This window comes from Aspergillus uvarum (assembly GCF_003184745.1).
Source record: "Aspergillus uvarum CBS 121591 unplaced genomic scaffold BO82scaffold_35, whole genome shotgun sequence".
NCBI lineage: Eukaryota > Fungi > Ascomycota > Eurotiomycetes > Eurotiales > Aspergillaceae > Aspergillus > Aspergillus uvarum.
This window is the reverse complement of record NW_020291332.1, coordinates 188,834-201,316: the sequence shown is the minus strand read 5'-3', so window position 1 is coordinate 201,316 and position 12,483 is coordinate 188,834. Positions and strand designations below refer to the sequence as shown.

The 12,483-nt window shown below is 51.4% G+C and overlaps 3 protein-coding genes across 3 annotated transcripts; 1 reads left to right on the top strand and 2 right to left on the bottom strand.

Annotated features, from left to right (window-relative positions):
- Positions 1–2,482: 2,482 nt before the first annotated feature.
- Positions 2,483–3,634, bottom strand: BO82DRAFT_106091 (uncharacterized protein). Its single transcript, XM_025629760.1, has one exon. It carries the CDS (start codon positions 3,525–3,527, stop codon positions 2,589–2,591), a length of 939 nt encoding a protein of 312 aa, XP_025490841.1. The 5' UTR covers positions 3,528–3,634; the 3' UTR covers positions 2,483–2,588.
- Positions 3,635–5,311: 1,677 nt separating this feature from the next.
- Positions 5,312–7,218, bottom strand: BO82DRAFT_355359 (glycosyltransferase family 20 protein). Its single transcript, XM_025635432.1, has 4 exons — positions 7,111–7,218; positions 6,464–6,839; positions 6,026–6,396; positions 5,312–5,936 (listed from the first exon to the last, which is right to left on the bottom strand). The coding sequence occupies exons 1-4, from the start codon at positions 7,151–7,153 to the stop codon at positions 5,593–5,595; spliced, it is 1,134 nt and encodes a 377-aa protein (XP_025490840.1). The 5' UTR covers positions 7,154–7,218; the 3' UTR covers positions 5,312–5,592.
- A 2,225-nt stretch (positions 7,219–9,443) lies between these two features.
- On the top strand, positions 9,444–12,466 carry BO82DRAFT_375468 (trehalose-6-phosphate synthase; the record flags this gene model as incomplete). Its single annotated transcript, XM_025637481.1, has 4 exons — positions 9,444–9,466; positions 9,526–10,855; positions 10,913–12,214; positions 12,311–12,466. The coding sequence occupies 4 exons, from the start codon at positions 9,444–9,446 to the stop codon at positions 12,464–12,466; spliced, it is 2,811 nt and encodes a 936-aa protein (XP_025490839.1).
- Between the last annotated feature and the right edge of the window lie 17 nt (positions 12,467–12,483).

Sequence of the window (12,483 nt, the reverse complement as noted above, 5' to 3'; positions counted from 1 at the left end):
CAGTCAAGTCGGTCGACCAGGATGATGATGGTCGCACAGCCCAGCCAGGCGGTCGCCACGCTTGGCGCTGAAGTCAAGGTAACCGCCACGACTATGAAGGAGGAGACGTAGGAGCAACGAAGATGAACCTGAAGCCAGTCGACAATGGGCTACAGGTTAAGTGAAACAGAAGTGAAGAGTAGGTTGAAGGGCGTGGCTCCGAGAACGACCGAAAGGGTAAGGCGAAGATTGGGAGGGGAGAAGGAGGAAAGGGAAGGGAGTCCGAAAGGGGAGCGAAGAGGGAAGAAAGGAAGAAAGAGGGAAAGAAACGAGAGAGAGAAGCGGTTAGAGTTAAGTTAAGAAGGTGGATAAAACTACAATGTGAGGAGTCCACCAAAAGGTGAGGACGACGACGACGATGAGGAGGAAGAATGGGAAGAAAGAAAGAGTTGTAGTAGGGTAGTGGTGGTTGTGGTGGTGGTGGTGGAAGAAGGGAGGAGGACCAGACCAAACGCAGTATTGGATGGGGCAGTCTACGACAGCAAGACAGGCACTTCAGAAGAAACTCTGTGTAGGAAGAGTGCGCAGTGACTTTGAGTGCCAGCTGCAGCGATGACTGACTGACTAACTGACTGAATGACTGGACCCGTACTGGGTGTCTACGGAGTAGCGTGGTTGGATAAGAAGTAGCATAGTAGAAAATGGGTTTTTTGGGTTAAAGGGCCATTTTTTTCCAATTTTTTTTTTCATCCACGCCAGCAGCGAGGGCGAAGCGTCGTCAGCCTTGAGCTCCTCGCCCCAATCAGGGCCCCGCGCCAGCACCGCAAGCCGCGTGTGTCCCGCCCCGAAACAGTTAATTGAACCATGGCCAAGACCCTCTTTGCTTCCGTCCGCATCTTCTTGGAGGGTTGGCAATACTGCCACGCATCCTCATCCTAGGGAAGTGTATGCTCTCAGTGCAAGTTATTTTCCCTTTGCTACCATTACCCTCTGTGGCAATAGGCCCTTGGCACAACCACTCTCACTGCCACCCTTCCTCCCCTAATATTACCTACCCTTACCAGTTGTCCTCTCGTCGCAGCAACAGCAGCAACAAGCAAAAGCAGCAGTAGCAGCAGCAGCGCTGAAGCCATTACCATCCTTTGGTTGATTATCGATATGTTTGCGGAGTGCTTGCGAGATTGGATGTCTTGGCTCCACTCATTGCTTACGATGCCTCCATCGCATGGCACATTGGCAACAATTTAGTCTTTTGATGGGGTGCAAAACCACTTGCTGATGCTCCTTTCCCAAAGCTTGGCTCTCTGCTCGCTTCTCCATGACTAGAAAGGAAGAGGGATTTTCCCTTCTTCACCAGACACGTCCACGCAAGCCTCCGATCACTGCTATGTCTTGGATTCCGAAGGGCTTCATCATCGTCCTTGGGCGGCGAGACAAATGAAATGATTGTATGCGTAGCCATAGGAGTATCTGAAATTTCTCTTTTCTCCTCTCGTCGACGCGTCTGAACAAAATCTCCTAACAAGGCAATCCTCGAGCGCGACCGACCGCACTCCGGGTCCGCGCTATGGAGGATCTCGTTCGACGTCAGCCTGTACGTCTTACGCGGCTCTCTGACCAACAGGCTAAAAAATGTCACCATCGGTCACTCTGTCAAGCTTAGTGACCGTGCACAACGCACGTAGTGTCCACTTCATCTCCAGGCTACCGGATCAGCGATTTTTTTCTCTTCTTGCCCTCATCGTCTCTTGCCATGAGAACGCACTTTCAAAGCTTCAAGTCAGGGCATTTCGGAGCAAATGTCTACTTAACCGAAAGAGCTTCATCGATCTCCCTCCCCATCTAGGCAATTCTTCATCGCGGCTTCAACCGCATAGCCTTACGAGTATACTGGACCCATAGTCGGAATCCCACTCAGACTATTTCCTCCGCTGACGAAGCAGTGGATATCCCGCCGGAAGTCAGAGATCGGGCTTCCTTGCTGGAAAAGAGTAACGATTCTGGGCAAATAGGACGAGATGCGAAAATAATCTAACAGGCTAACGAATTCAACGTAGGAAGCAAGGTGACTATTTGCTAACTAACTGAGGTTTTTTGCTGAATGGGGTCCCGAAACGGCAATATCCAACTTCCAAACTCCTGGTCAGTCTCCGCTAGGTGCGTCCGACATGATATCTACTGTGTAGTGCAGAGGATCCAGGTCGTCAATCCATGATGCCTCCTATAAGGACCAATCACCATGCTCGCCGGGATAGACTTAAGCCGGCCGATGGTCATGGTGATCCTGATCAATGTGAATTGAGGTCGAGGCCCTCTCCTCTATGCCTTGCATGCCCTCATAAGACCCCTAAGTCCGACCTCCGACATGCATTGCGAAGCCCATGCAGGTTTCCTTGAGTCCGACCGACTTGAAACGGGCCCTGTTGCTCGGGTCAAAATCCTGATGATTGCCCACGGGTTCACCAGGCGACGAATCCTCTGGCGTTGATATATGCCATGTGATACACAATGACTATCAGGGTTGATCGTACGTATACATATGTGTACGAGACCCCGTCATCGGGAAAGCGCCTCTCGTGAGTGCGCGATGCACAGATAAGACGTGCACCCTATGCAGCGCAAGCACTACGCGGCACCTGCAATATTGCAACAGCTATCTCCACCGACGGACAGACAGGATTTTCATGTACACGACGCAAGAAGTTGATAAGTTGATAGACATCCGTCTCGCCACCTCCTCCTTTCCTTGCCAGAGAAGACCCTGGGGTGAATAAGACCTTTGCATCATAATTGACATGGAACATCCAGGGAACACGGCGAAACCCAATTTCCCCGGAGAGTGAGAGAGAGAAAGAGGAAGCTGAGCAACATGGTCGCACGGCCCGACCAAGCCGACAGCCGTACAGACCGACAGATTGAAGGTGCAGGAACCCCTCCAGACTTTCTTGCCACAGCCTCCCTTGCCCTTTCCCCTTTGCCCTTTTCCCTTTACCCTTTTCTCTGGGCCAACTCGATTTGGAAGCAATTTCAAAGCGCCCGGCGTAACAGATTACGGCATCCTTCCTAATCTGGACGTCATGGTGGCGGAGACGCGCAAGCGTCCGTCTTGGCATGGCACAAGATCTGGCTGAAGGTCCGAGGGAACTTTGGGAGCCTGAAGCCTTGAAGGGAAGACCCCATCCCGCTAAACCCCTTCCGTGAGCCTCTCCCAAGGTGCCTGTCAACCACAAATCTGCCCTAGACCCTGGCGGGGCCTGGCCAAGGGCAAGGTTAAAACGAATGGGAGAACTTGGCCCTTCAATTGAGAATTCTGTTGATGAAATGACTCGCAATCCCATGAGCACCGGGGAAGGAAAAAAAAAAAAAAAAGGTGTCGAGATCTGGTCATCCTCTGCTTCTTCGAATTTTTGACTTTTAGTGGTCCCTGACCCTGCCATCCATGAAGGAAGGGGGTAGATCCCTCTACGGAGTAGGTTAGAAGTGTCTCTCATGCCGAATGCCAATGGTTCAACAGCACAAGACAGCAGAGACCTTGAGTAGGGGTCCATGGCGGCCAGACCCTGGAAGAAAATTGGTCGGGGGGCGGCGAATATTTCCCCTGATCAGAAAGCATCGCATCATACGTGACCATAAGTTGACTTCTTTTTCATTCTGGAGTAGGTAATTTGTCTGGGCCTGGTTTGGGCTTTTATGAGATTATAAACCTTATACCCTGTTCTTCTATTTTCTTTCGACATTGTAGCAAGATTAAGCGACAACCAACTGATGAGTTATTCGTACAACCGTTGACTCCCAAATTCTTTTTGTCTCTTCATCTTCTCCATATTGAAGTAGATATAATATGTATATCAATTTAAAGAGTATGTCCGTTGCTAATATTAGCGACAATGCGTGATCACGAACGGATCAGAGAGGGAAAAACGGGATCTTCAACGGGACTAGTTCCAACCTCTCCCCCTAAGAATTAAGCTTGACTTTTTTTTTTCTTTTCGCCATGACTCGTGATTACGTATGTCCTGGTTAGTCATCACCTCCGGGGCCGCTCACGAGAATTGATGAAACTTTGAGGACCCTTTTTCTGTTGCGAAGCTGAAAGCACGTGAGAGATGAGCTGAGGGGTCGGTGGGGTTCGTTCCCGGGTGCAAGTTGAAACGGGACGTTCGGAATTACCTTGTTTGGATAATTCCGAGTTTAGTTCTCGTCTACTCATCAGGCATGAGTATATGGAGGAGTCAAGTTTCCCTCTTCCAGAAGAGGGTATGTATGAGTACTCAGCTACAATAAATACATGTCTTTTCTAGAAGGTTCTCCAGTAAATGCGCAATGTAATGCTCAGTCGATGAGTTCTCTTTCAAACAGATTGTTGATGGGTATCTTCTTATCTATAACCAAGTGTTAAAATAAATATCTCCCATCGTGCTACTATTGCACAAAACAAAACACACGAGGATATCTGAGTGTGCATGTAACCATAGTCCGGTCAGTGCAAGCAAATTCTAGACCCTCAGGGCCATTCTCTTGTCTTATGGCGTGGGGGGGCTCTATATGTAAAACCCATACGATCCGAAGCCCGTCCTAATACCCGTTGTTCGGGCGATATGTCATCGTGAAGTCATGGGTGAGTGCGTTACTAACGATTGTGGGCTTAATTTATTCGTATTAAGCAGCAACTTACACAGTTGTTGATCCTACCTATATGTACTCCGTACTACTTGTTGTGTTATAGTAATAGGAAGGCGTGTTATATCATCGACGGAATGGTTGTGTAATATCCTTGTGGTAGAAAATCTAGAGGGTAGGGGTGCTGTTTGTTTCGGACTGCGCTTGATGGAGCTTGAGCTTGATTGCTGATCTACCTACCTATGTGGGGGTGGGTGAAGTGGGTGTGGATGTGAAGGCCGGGGGCAAGGGCAAAGGTCAGGGCAGGGGGCGAGATTAGATGTACTCGTACATTGTAATGTGTTGACGTGGATGGATGACGTATTTGTTGGAGTGAAGGGTAGTCCCTGATTCCGCGATAAGAGTTTACATACTCATCCAGACAGAAGGGATAGGCAACTACACATTGGACGTGGAAGATCCAAATTTTTGTTTGGTGGACTTGATCTCTTGATTAGGCATTTGTACTCTTACTCATACCTGAGGTCGGTGGCTTGCCACATGTCGGTGTTCCAGATTCATCATTGTTCTTCAGGTCCAATGTTTCTGTCCTATATTCAATGCTATGTCATGTGCTTTGCAAAGGTGAAGGCTGCTGCTGCTAAATCTATCAAACATAATAGTGAAATGCTCACTCGTGCGCCGGAGTCGTACCAAATTGAATTGCATGCCAAGGGTTGACCGAAGAAGACAAAGAAAAAGAAAAAGGGAAGATAGGCCAATAGACAGGAGATCGTTCATCAAGAAGCATCCGGATTTGCAGTCGAGCACTTGGACAATTCGGCGACGAAAGACTTGCCCCAGAATGCACTACATCAGTGTGAAACCACGATTAGTAATCTGGTCTGGGTTTCCTCCATGCGTGGCGCGGGAAGGCAAGGGAGTAGGAGAAGAAGACAGGGCGGGAAGATCGTCTCATTGTTTGAAGAAAAGGAGGGAGGGGGCCACGTAAGCTTACCTCGTGTACTTGGTAATGTACTTGTAGAGCTTCTCAAACTTCTGCGCACGCAGATCGTCGGTCATCGAGACCGCTTCGTGGTATGCGTTGGCCAGCTCCTCCGTGTTCCACGGGTTGACGACAATACTGCCGTTCAGACTCTGCGCGGCACCCGCGAACTCGGAGAGAATCAACACGCCCTTGCGCTTCTGCTGGGTCGCGACATACTCGAACGAAACGAGATTCATTCCGTCGCGGGTCGACGACACCACACACGCGTCCGAGGCGGCGTACAGCGCGATGAGTTCGTCGAAGCTCACCGACTTGTGCATGAAGTGGATGGGCATGTAATCCACCGTTCCTGCGATTTTGTGCATTAGTACAGTTGCGCTATCCAGACACGATCTATCACGGTCATGGGTAAACGAAGAAAAAAAAACATAAACTTACCGAATTTGCCGTTGATTCTTCCCACTAGCTCGTTAACCACCGCGCGCAGATTCTGATATTCTTCGACATCCTGACGACTCGGGACGGCAACCTGCACCAGAACGACCTTGCCCACCCATTCCGGGTGCTGGGACAGGAAGACCTCCAAAGCATGCAGCTTCTGGGGGATACCTTTGATATAGTCCAGGCGGTCGACACTGACCATCAGCTTGGTACCCTCAAACTTGCTTTCCAAGCTGGCGATCCGGTTCTGCACCTTGGGACTCTTGAGACCCTCGGTGAATTTGTCGGGATCAATGCCAATGGGGAATGCGCCGACGGCGACCGACCTGTCCTTGAATTCCACGCTGCTCGGAGTGGTGACCAATCCCCTACGGCGCCCGGTTAGCGTGCGACAGACGGGACCTCCGAGTGGGAAGCAAAATAATGGTGACCTACAAGATATGCGAGCAACAGCTCAAGAAATGACGCGCATAGTCGTAGGTGTGGAATCCGATCAAATCACACTGCAGCACGCCGCGCAAGAGTTGACTCCGCACGGGCAGGATGCGGTAAATCTCGCTACTGGGGAAGGGGGTATGCAGGAAGAATCCGATTCGGATGTTCTTCTTGCCCAACTCGTGAAGCTCCTCGCGGAGATATTCCGGTAGGAGCATGAGGTGGTAGTCGTGGACCCAAACCAAGTCCCCGTCGCGAGCCTCGCGCGCGATGGTCCGAGCGAAGAGCCGGTTCGCCTCACGATAGGCATCCCACGCCGCTTCGTCGAACACGATTTCACCGGGGTGGTAGTGCAGCAGTGGCCAAAGAATAGAGTCTGACAGCTCACGTTAGTCATGGTGACCGATTGGAGGGGGGAAGTGGGAAGTGGGAAGTGGGAGGAGGGGCGCCTGTTGCCAGGTGCCATGTGGCTATCGCGGAAGCTGGGAAATATGCAGACGCATATCAGATGCGGGCAAAATGCCCAGGGAGGGGCAGAAGGAGCCGTAGGTAGCAGCAGCAGCAGCCGCCGCCGCAGCAACGGGAGCAACAGCAGCAGAAGAGGGGTAGGTTAAGACGCGGGGCGGGTGATTAGGGCAGCGACTCACTGGAGAAGCCATTGTAGTGACGATCCGCCAATTTGTCGTCCATGAAGACTGGTGTCGCATTGAACTCATCCGACAGTCGCGCAGTCACCGACTCAATCTCATCCTCAGGCACTTCCAGTCCGGGCCAGCCATACCACTGGAAAGTCGTCGCCTTGGAGAGTCCACTCAATCCTGTCACCAATCCTCCCGAGGACATGGAAAATTCATACTTCCCTCCTGCCGATCGTCGAATGGTGATCGGAATCCGATTAGAGACGATCAACAGGCGGGAATCGCCCTGTGAAGCATCGTCGCTGGCCATGACAGCTGACACTCAATCTGAATCAGGTAAATGAGAATTGAAGGTGGGAGAGAAGCTAGGAAAGCTAGGAGATGTTGTGCCCCGCTTTTCTTCTTTTTGATCGAATCTGGAGAGAGCTTGGATGGGAATGGGAACAAGAAAAACAAGAGGGAGGTCAATTGGGGTCTAGCGATAGGAAGGAGAAATTGGAAGAGTAATATAATGCAATGGAGAGAGCAAGAGGGCGAGAGAGGGAGAGAGGGAGAGAGGGGAGAGGAGACGGAAGAAGAGGTGGTGATGATTTCCTGGCTTCGTATCGGTGAAGAGAGGGAGAAACGATCGGGGAAGTGAAAGGGCAAGACCGAGATAAAGATCAGGAACAGGGCTTGGAAGAGGATTAGAGTGGTAATTTTGGTTTCCCTGGTGTACACACTACACAACAATCAAGAAGAGCTCCACTTCTTAAGTTATGGCTGGCAGAACAATAATAATAGTGTGTAGACTATTGTTGGGTTGGTTATTACTTCACCACCGCCTCATCAAGCCCCTCCATGAAAGGGTACTGTAGGGTTTCCTAGTTACTATCGATCTTGCTTGTCCGCCTTTCCCCCCCTCTATCATCTGCCCCTCCTCTCTTTCTTTCTCTCTTATTTTCTTATCAAGTACCTACCAGCATCTTCACCCCCCTTGTTGTGACCCATTCCTATTTTTCCCGTGCAATTCCTTCTTGCTGAACCAACCCTCGAATCCATGTGCAAAGGGTGCGACTGTGAGTGGTAAGCAGTGGTGATGCCAACCTGGACCAAGATTGACCAAACCGGGCACGCGGTGGTGGTCGAACTGTCTCGAACCGTCGCCCAAACGCCGCGGGTGGATCAGTTGCGGATCCCACGGGAACCTCAACGTCATTGTTCTCATTGGCTTTTGCCCGTTTCTATACTTCCCTGGTCTCTTTGTTTCTTCCTCCAGCCCAAGCTAACTAGACTAAGGGATAGTCGAACTGATTATCTGCAGACCGTGCTGCAGGCAAGTTTTACTCCCCGTCTAGTGCCTCCTCTCCCGATCTAGCTAGATCGGTGGGATTCTTTGATATTCAATTGATGTTATGAGCTTGTGATCTGATAGTTTGCAACTGTGATGGCTGGTTTTGCCAGCCTTGAAACAAAAAAGAAAAAGAAAAAGAAACAGCAAGGAAAATAAAATCACTCAATGGGCTAGAATCTTCCTGGTTTTCCCCTCCCGGGCTTCCATTTCCCCTCTTTTGCTTTCGATTCTTTGCCCCTCCCCCTCCTTCTGCCTTCGTCTTGAGTGCCTCCGTGCACAGCTCATCTCTGCCCAAGGCCACCACACATAGACACATAGGCCGAAGACGGAAATTGGAGAAAAACAGATACCAAGAAATTAAATGAAAATGGAAAAAAAGACGAGGAAAAAACCTGCCCAAACCCCTCCTTCACGCACGAAAAGGCCAGAATGTTCCTGTCTAGTAGTTGATGCCTTGCATGTGCTCCGTTCCCCGCGGGTTTTGACAGGTGCCCTGGTCCTGGGCCAATCAATAGCCATCAATCATGGACGTCACCACTGACTGCTTCTTCCTTCTGCGCATGGCTCGGGTGTCTAACTCACACTCGCACACTCTCCTTCTCGCTCTCTCTCTCGCGCATCCACCCGGGATTTTCAGGGTCATCCACTCTCTCTTCATTCATCCTCGTGTGACTTAAAGACCTATCCATTGTCCTCTTCCCTCGCTTTGATCCGTATTTCAACTCTATCCTCAGCAATCATTCCCTCCACCTCCACCTCCACCACCACTGCAGCCTTAAAAACATCCCTAGGTCCGAGTCTTGTCGCTGCAGTCCACCCCTCCCTCCTAATTCTTTCCTTCCACCCATCACGGACTCTTTGATTTGCTCCACTGCTCCACTATTTTCTTTTCAGCCTTCTGGCCCCGCTGATCCTGGATCCCTCCTTGCTGTCTACAAGACTTCCATTTGGTGTCACAAAGACCTTCTAGAATACACCTCCTGCTTCAAGGCATACACACACTGTCGCAATGACGGTCTTCATTGCTTCACTGTACGTCAATGCCTTTCCCTTCTCTACCTAGCCCGTTGTACTTTATTAACGCCGAATAGCTTCCTTCCATACACTATCAACTTCCAAGCCACCGAGCTGAGATATGCTCGCCGCAAATCGTCCAGCAGCTCCTCTCAAGGAGAAGGGAAGATTGTAGGACGCTTGGCAGATACTAATCGGAAGCGCCATTCGAAAAGCATCAGTCTATATACACCAGGGGCAACCACTGAGGATGAGAAGATCTTCAAGCCATACATCTCCCGATCTGCGGGAGAGATCCCGGCGGCAGATGACCCCAACGGTCCCGGCCCTAGTGAGCCTCGCACGGTCTCTTGGGGCCAGAGCCGGAAGTTCAACCAGCCACGCTCCAAGGCTTCTTTATACCCGGAGCCTTCCATCCTTAGTCGTCCTGAGATCGATGAACTAGACAACCCGCCGTATCTTGATGCTCCCTTGGATGCTATCAGCTCCGAGGAAGAGCATGGCAGCCCGCGGGCCCTTCTTTCCGAGATGGATTGGGTGGTCAAAGCAGCAGAGCAGGGCAATGGTGGCCTGCGCAATGCCATCAATGCTGCCGAAGAAGCCGGTATGCTGACAGACAAGATGTGGGTGGGGACCTTGGGCATGCCCACCGACTCGTTAAAGGATGAGACTCGGGCTAGTATCTCCGAGGCCCTCGAGGACGAGTTCGAGTCTTTGACAGTCTTCGTCAATGACAGCGAGTTTGAGGGCCATTACACTCACTTTTGCCGTGCCGTCCTCTGGCCTGCCTTCCACTATCAGATGCAAGAAAGTCCTCGACACACAGAGTATGATGATTATTCCTGGAAGCAGTATGTGAGGGTCAATGAGGCCTTTGCGGACAAGATTGCTGCCTACTGGCGTCCAGGGGATAGCATTTGGATCCATGACTATCACCTTCTGCTGCTCCCATCCATGCTCCGCGAGAGGCTACCGAATGCGGAGATCGGGTTCTTTATGCACACTGCCTTCCCCTCTTCTGAGATTTTCCGGTGCCTCAATGCCCGAGATGCGCTGCTTCATGGTCTATTGGGCGCCGATCTCGTCGGATTCCAGACGGAGGAATATTGCTACCACTTCCTCCAGTCATGCATTCGGCTGCTCGGCTTGGAGGTGTCCGTCGATGGTGTCCAGCTGGAGAAGAGATTTGTCAACGTGAGAAACATGCCGATTGGAGTCGATCCGAAAGCTCTCGATCTGCTCCGCAGATCAACCGAGGTCAAGGACTGGATCGCCAATATCAGTTCCCGGTACAAGGGGAAGCACTTGATTGTTGCTCGAGACAGACTGGATGCTCCCGGCGGTATTAAACACAAGCTCATGGCTTATGAGCTGTTCCTGAAGCAATACCCCAAGTGGAGAGACAAGGTATGTTGACATGCTTGACGTCTACTGAATGCAGAGACTAGGTTCTAACTCGAGCAGGTCGTCCTTGTTCAAATTGCTTCGGCCTCTGAACTGCCAGAGTTAGAGGCGCAAGTCTCAAAGATAGCCATGCGCATCAACTCAGTCTACTCGAGTTTGACTCATCAGCCACTGGTTTTCCTACGCCAAGACATCAGTTACTCTCAGTTCTTGGCTCTCATGAGCGTGGCTGAGATCTTCATGGTCACTAGTCTGAGAGAAGGTATGAACCTCAGTAGTCACGATTACATTCACTGCCAAGATGGAATCTTGACCGGGCAGCGCCATGGCTCCCTCATTCTGAGTGAGTTTACTGGAAGTGCGTCGATCTTCAACGGTCACGAGCTCATGGTCAATCCATGGGATTACAAGGAGGTTGCCGACACAATCAACCAAGCCTTTGAGATGACCGCGGAGCAGAAACAGCGCAACTGGGAGTTCCTGCTAGAAAAGATGACTCCCCACACCGCACTTGCCTGGTTCAACTCGTTCCAGGCCTCACTGACCAAAGCCCACAGCGCACAATTATCCCGTGAACTCAGCCAGGTAAAGCCTCTTTCGCTCAATCCCGTGAAAGGCGCGTACGACGAGTCCACCGTACGACTGTTCTTCTTGGAAATTGAGGGCATAGTCGCCTCCAGCCATGGAGGGCCTGCTAACTTGGTGCCTCTGCTTCAGCGCTTACTCGAGGATCCAAGGAACTTGGTATATGTGACTAGCAGCAAGAGTCCTGAGCAGCTCGAATTCCTGCTCGAGCCGCTCTCCACCAAAGTTGGAATCATTGCCGAGAACGGCTGTTTTGTACGACAAATTGGAAACTCCGACTGGGTGACACTTGTAGACATGGAGAAGGCCAAAGATTGGCGAAATGGCATTCGCAAGGTGATTCAATACTACCACGAACGAGTTGAAGGAAGTGAGATGGAGGAAGGCCGTTGCCTGCTGAATTTCTGGTATCACGACGCGCTTGACCCTGAGGCGGCCGCCCGCCAGGCTTCCGGCCTTGCCGATCAGATCAACGGCACCCGCGGCAGTGAAGCCATCCGCGTGGTCCTCACCGAGGGCGCAGTGAGTGTTGAACCTTTGGATATGACGAAAGCCAAAGCGGCCGATACCGTCTTGCAGCATCTGGACCAGATCCCGGACTTTTTGTTTGTGGCAGGCGGAGCCCGCGGCGATGAAGCCCTTTTCCGGTGGGCGAATCGCCTTCAGACTGACGAGAAGAACCCCAGTGTCACCACTCTCACCGTGGGTACTCATGCTACAGAAGCACGAGCCGTTCCGCCCGAGGGGTTGGGCATTGTCGAAATTGTAGATGCGTTGGTCTTCTCTCTTCCCGAGGGTCACCTCGATGGGCATTCTGACGGCCTTGCCGACGCCCCAGCCCCAGTCCAGGCTGAACAAGGAGAGGACGAGCAGACAAACGGAGACGCTCCAGCCACCCCTCCTCCTGTCTCCAATGGGCATGATGCAAACGGGTACTCCACCCCTCCTATGTCTCCGACTCCGGACTGGCATCTCGTGGAACACTCGCCTACATTGAATGGTGTGAATGGAGCGACGCACTCATTATAGCCTTGATACCTACAACC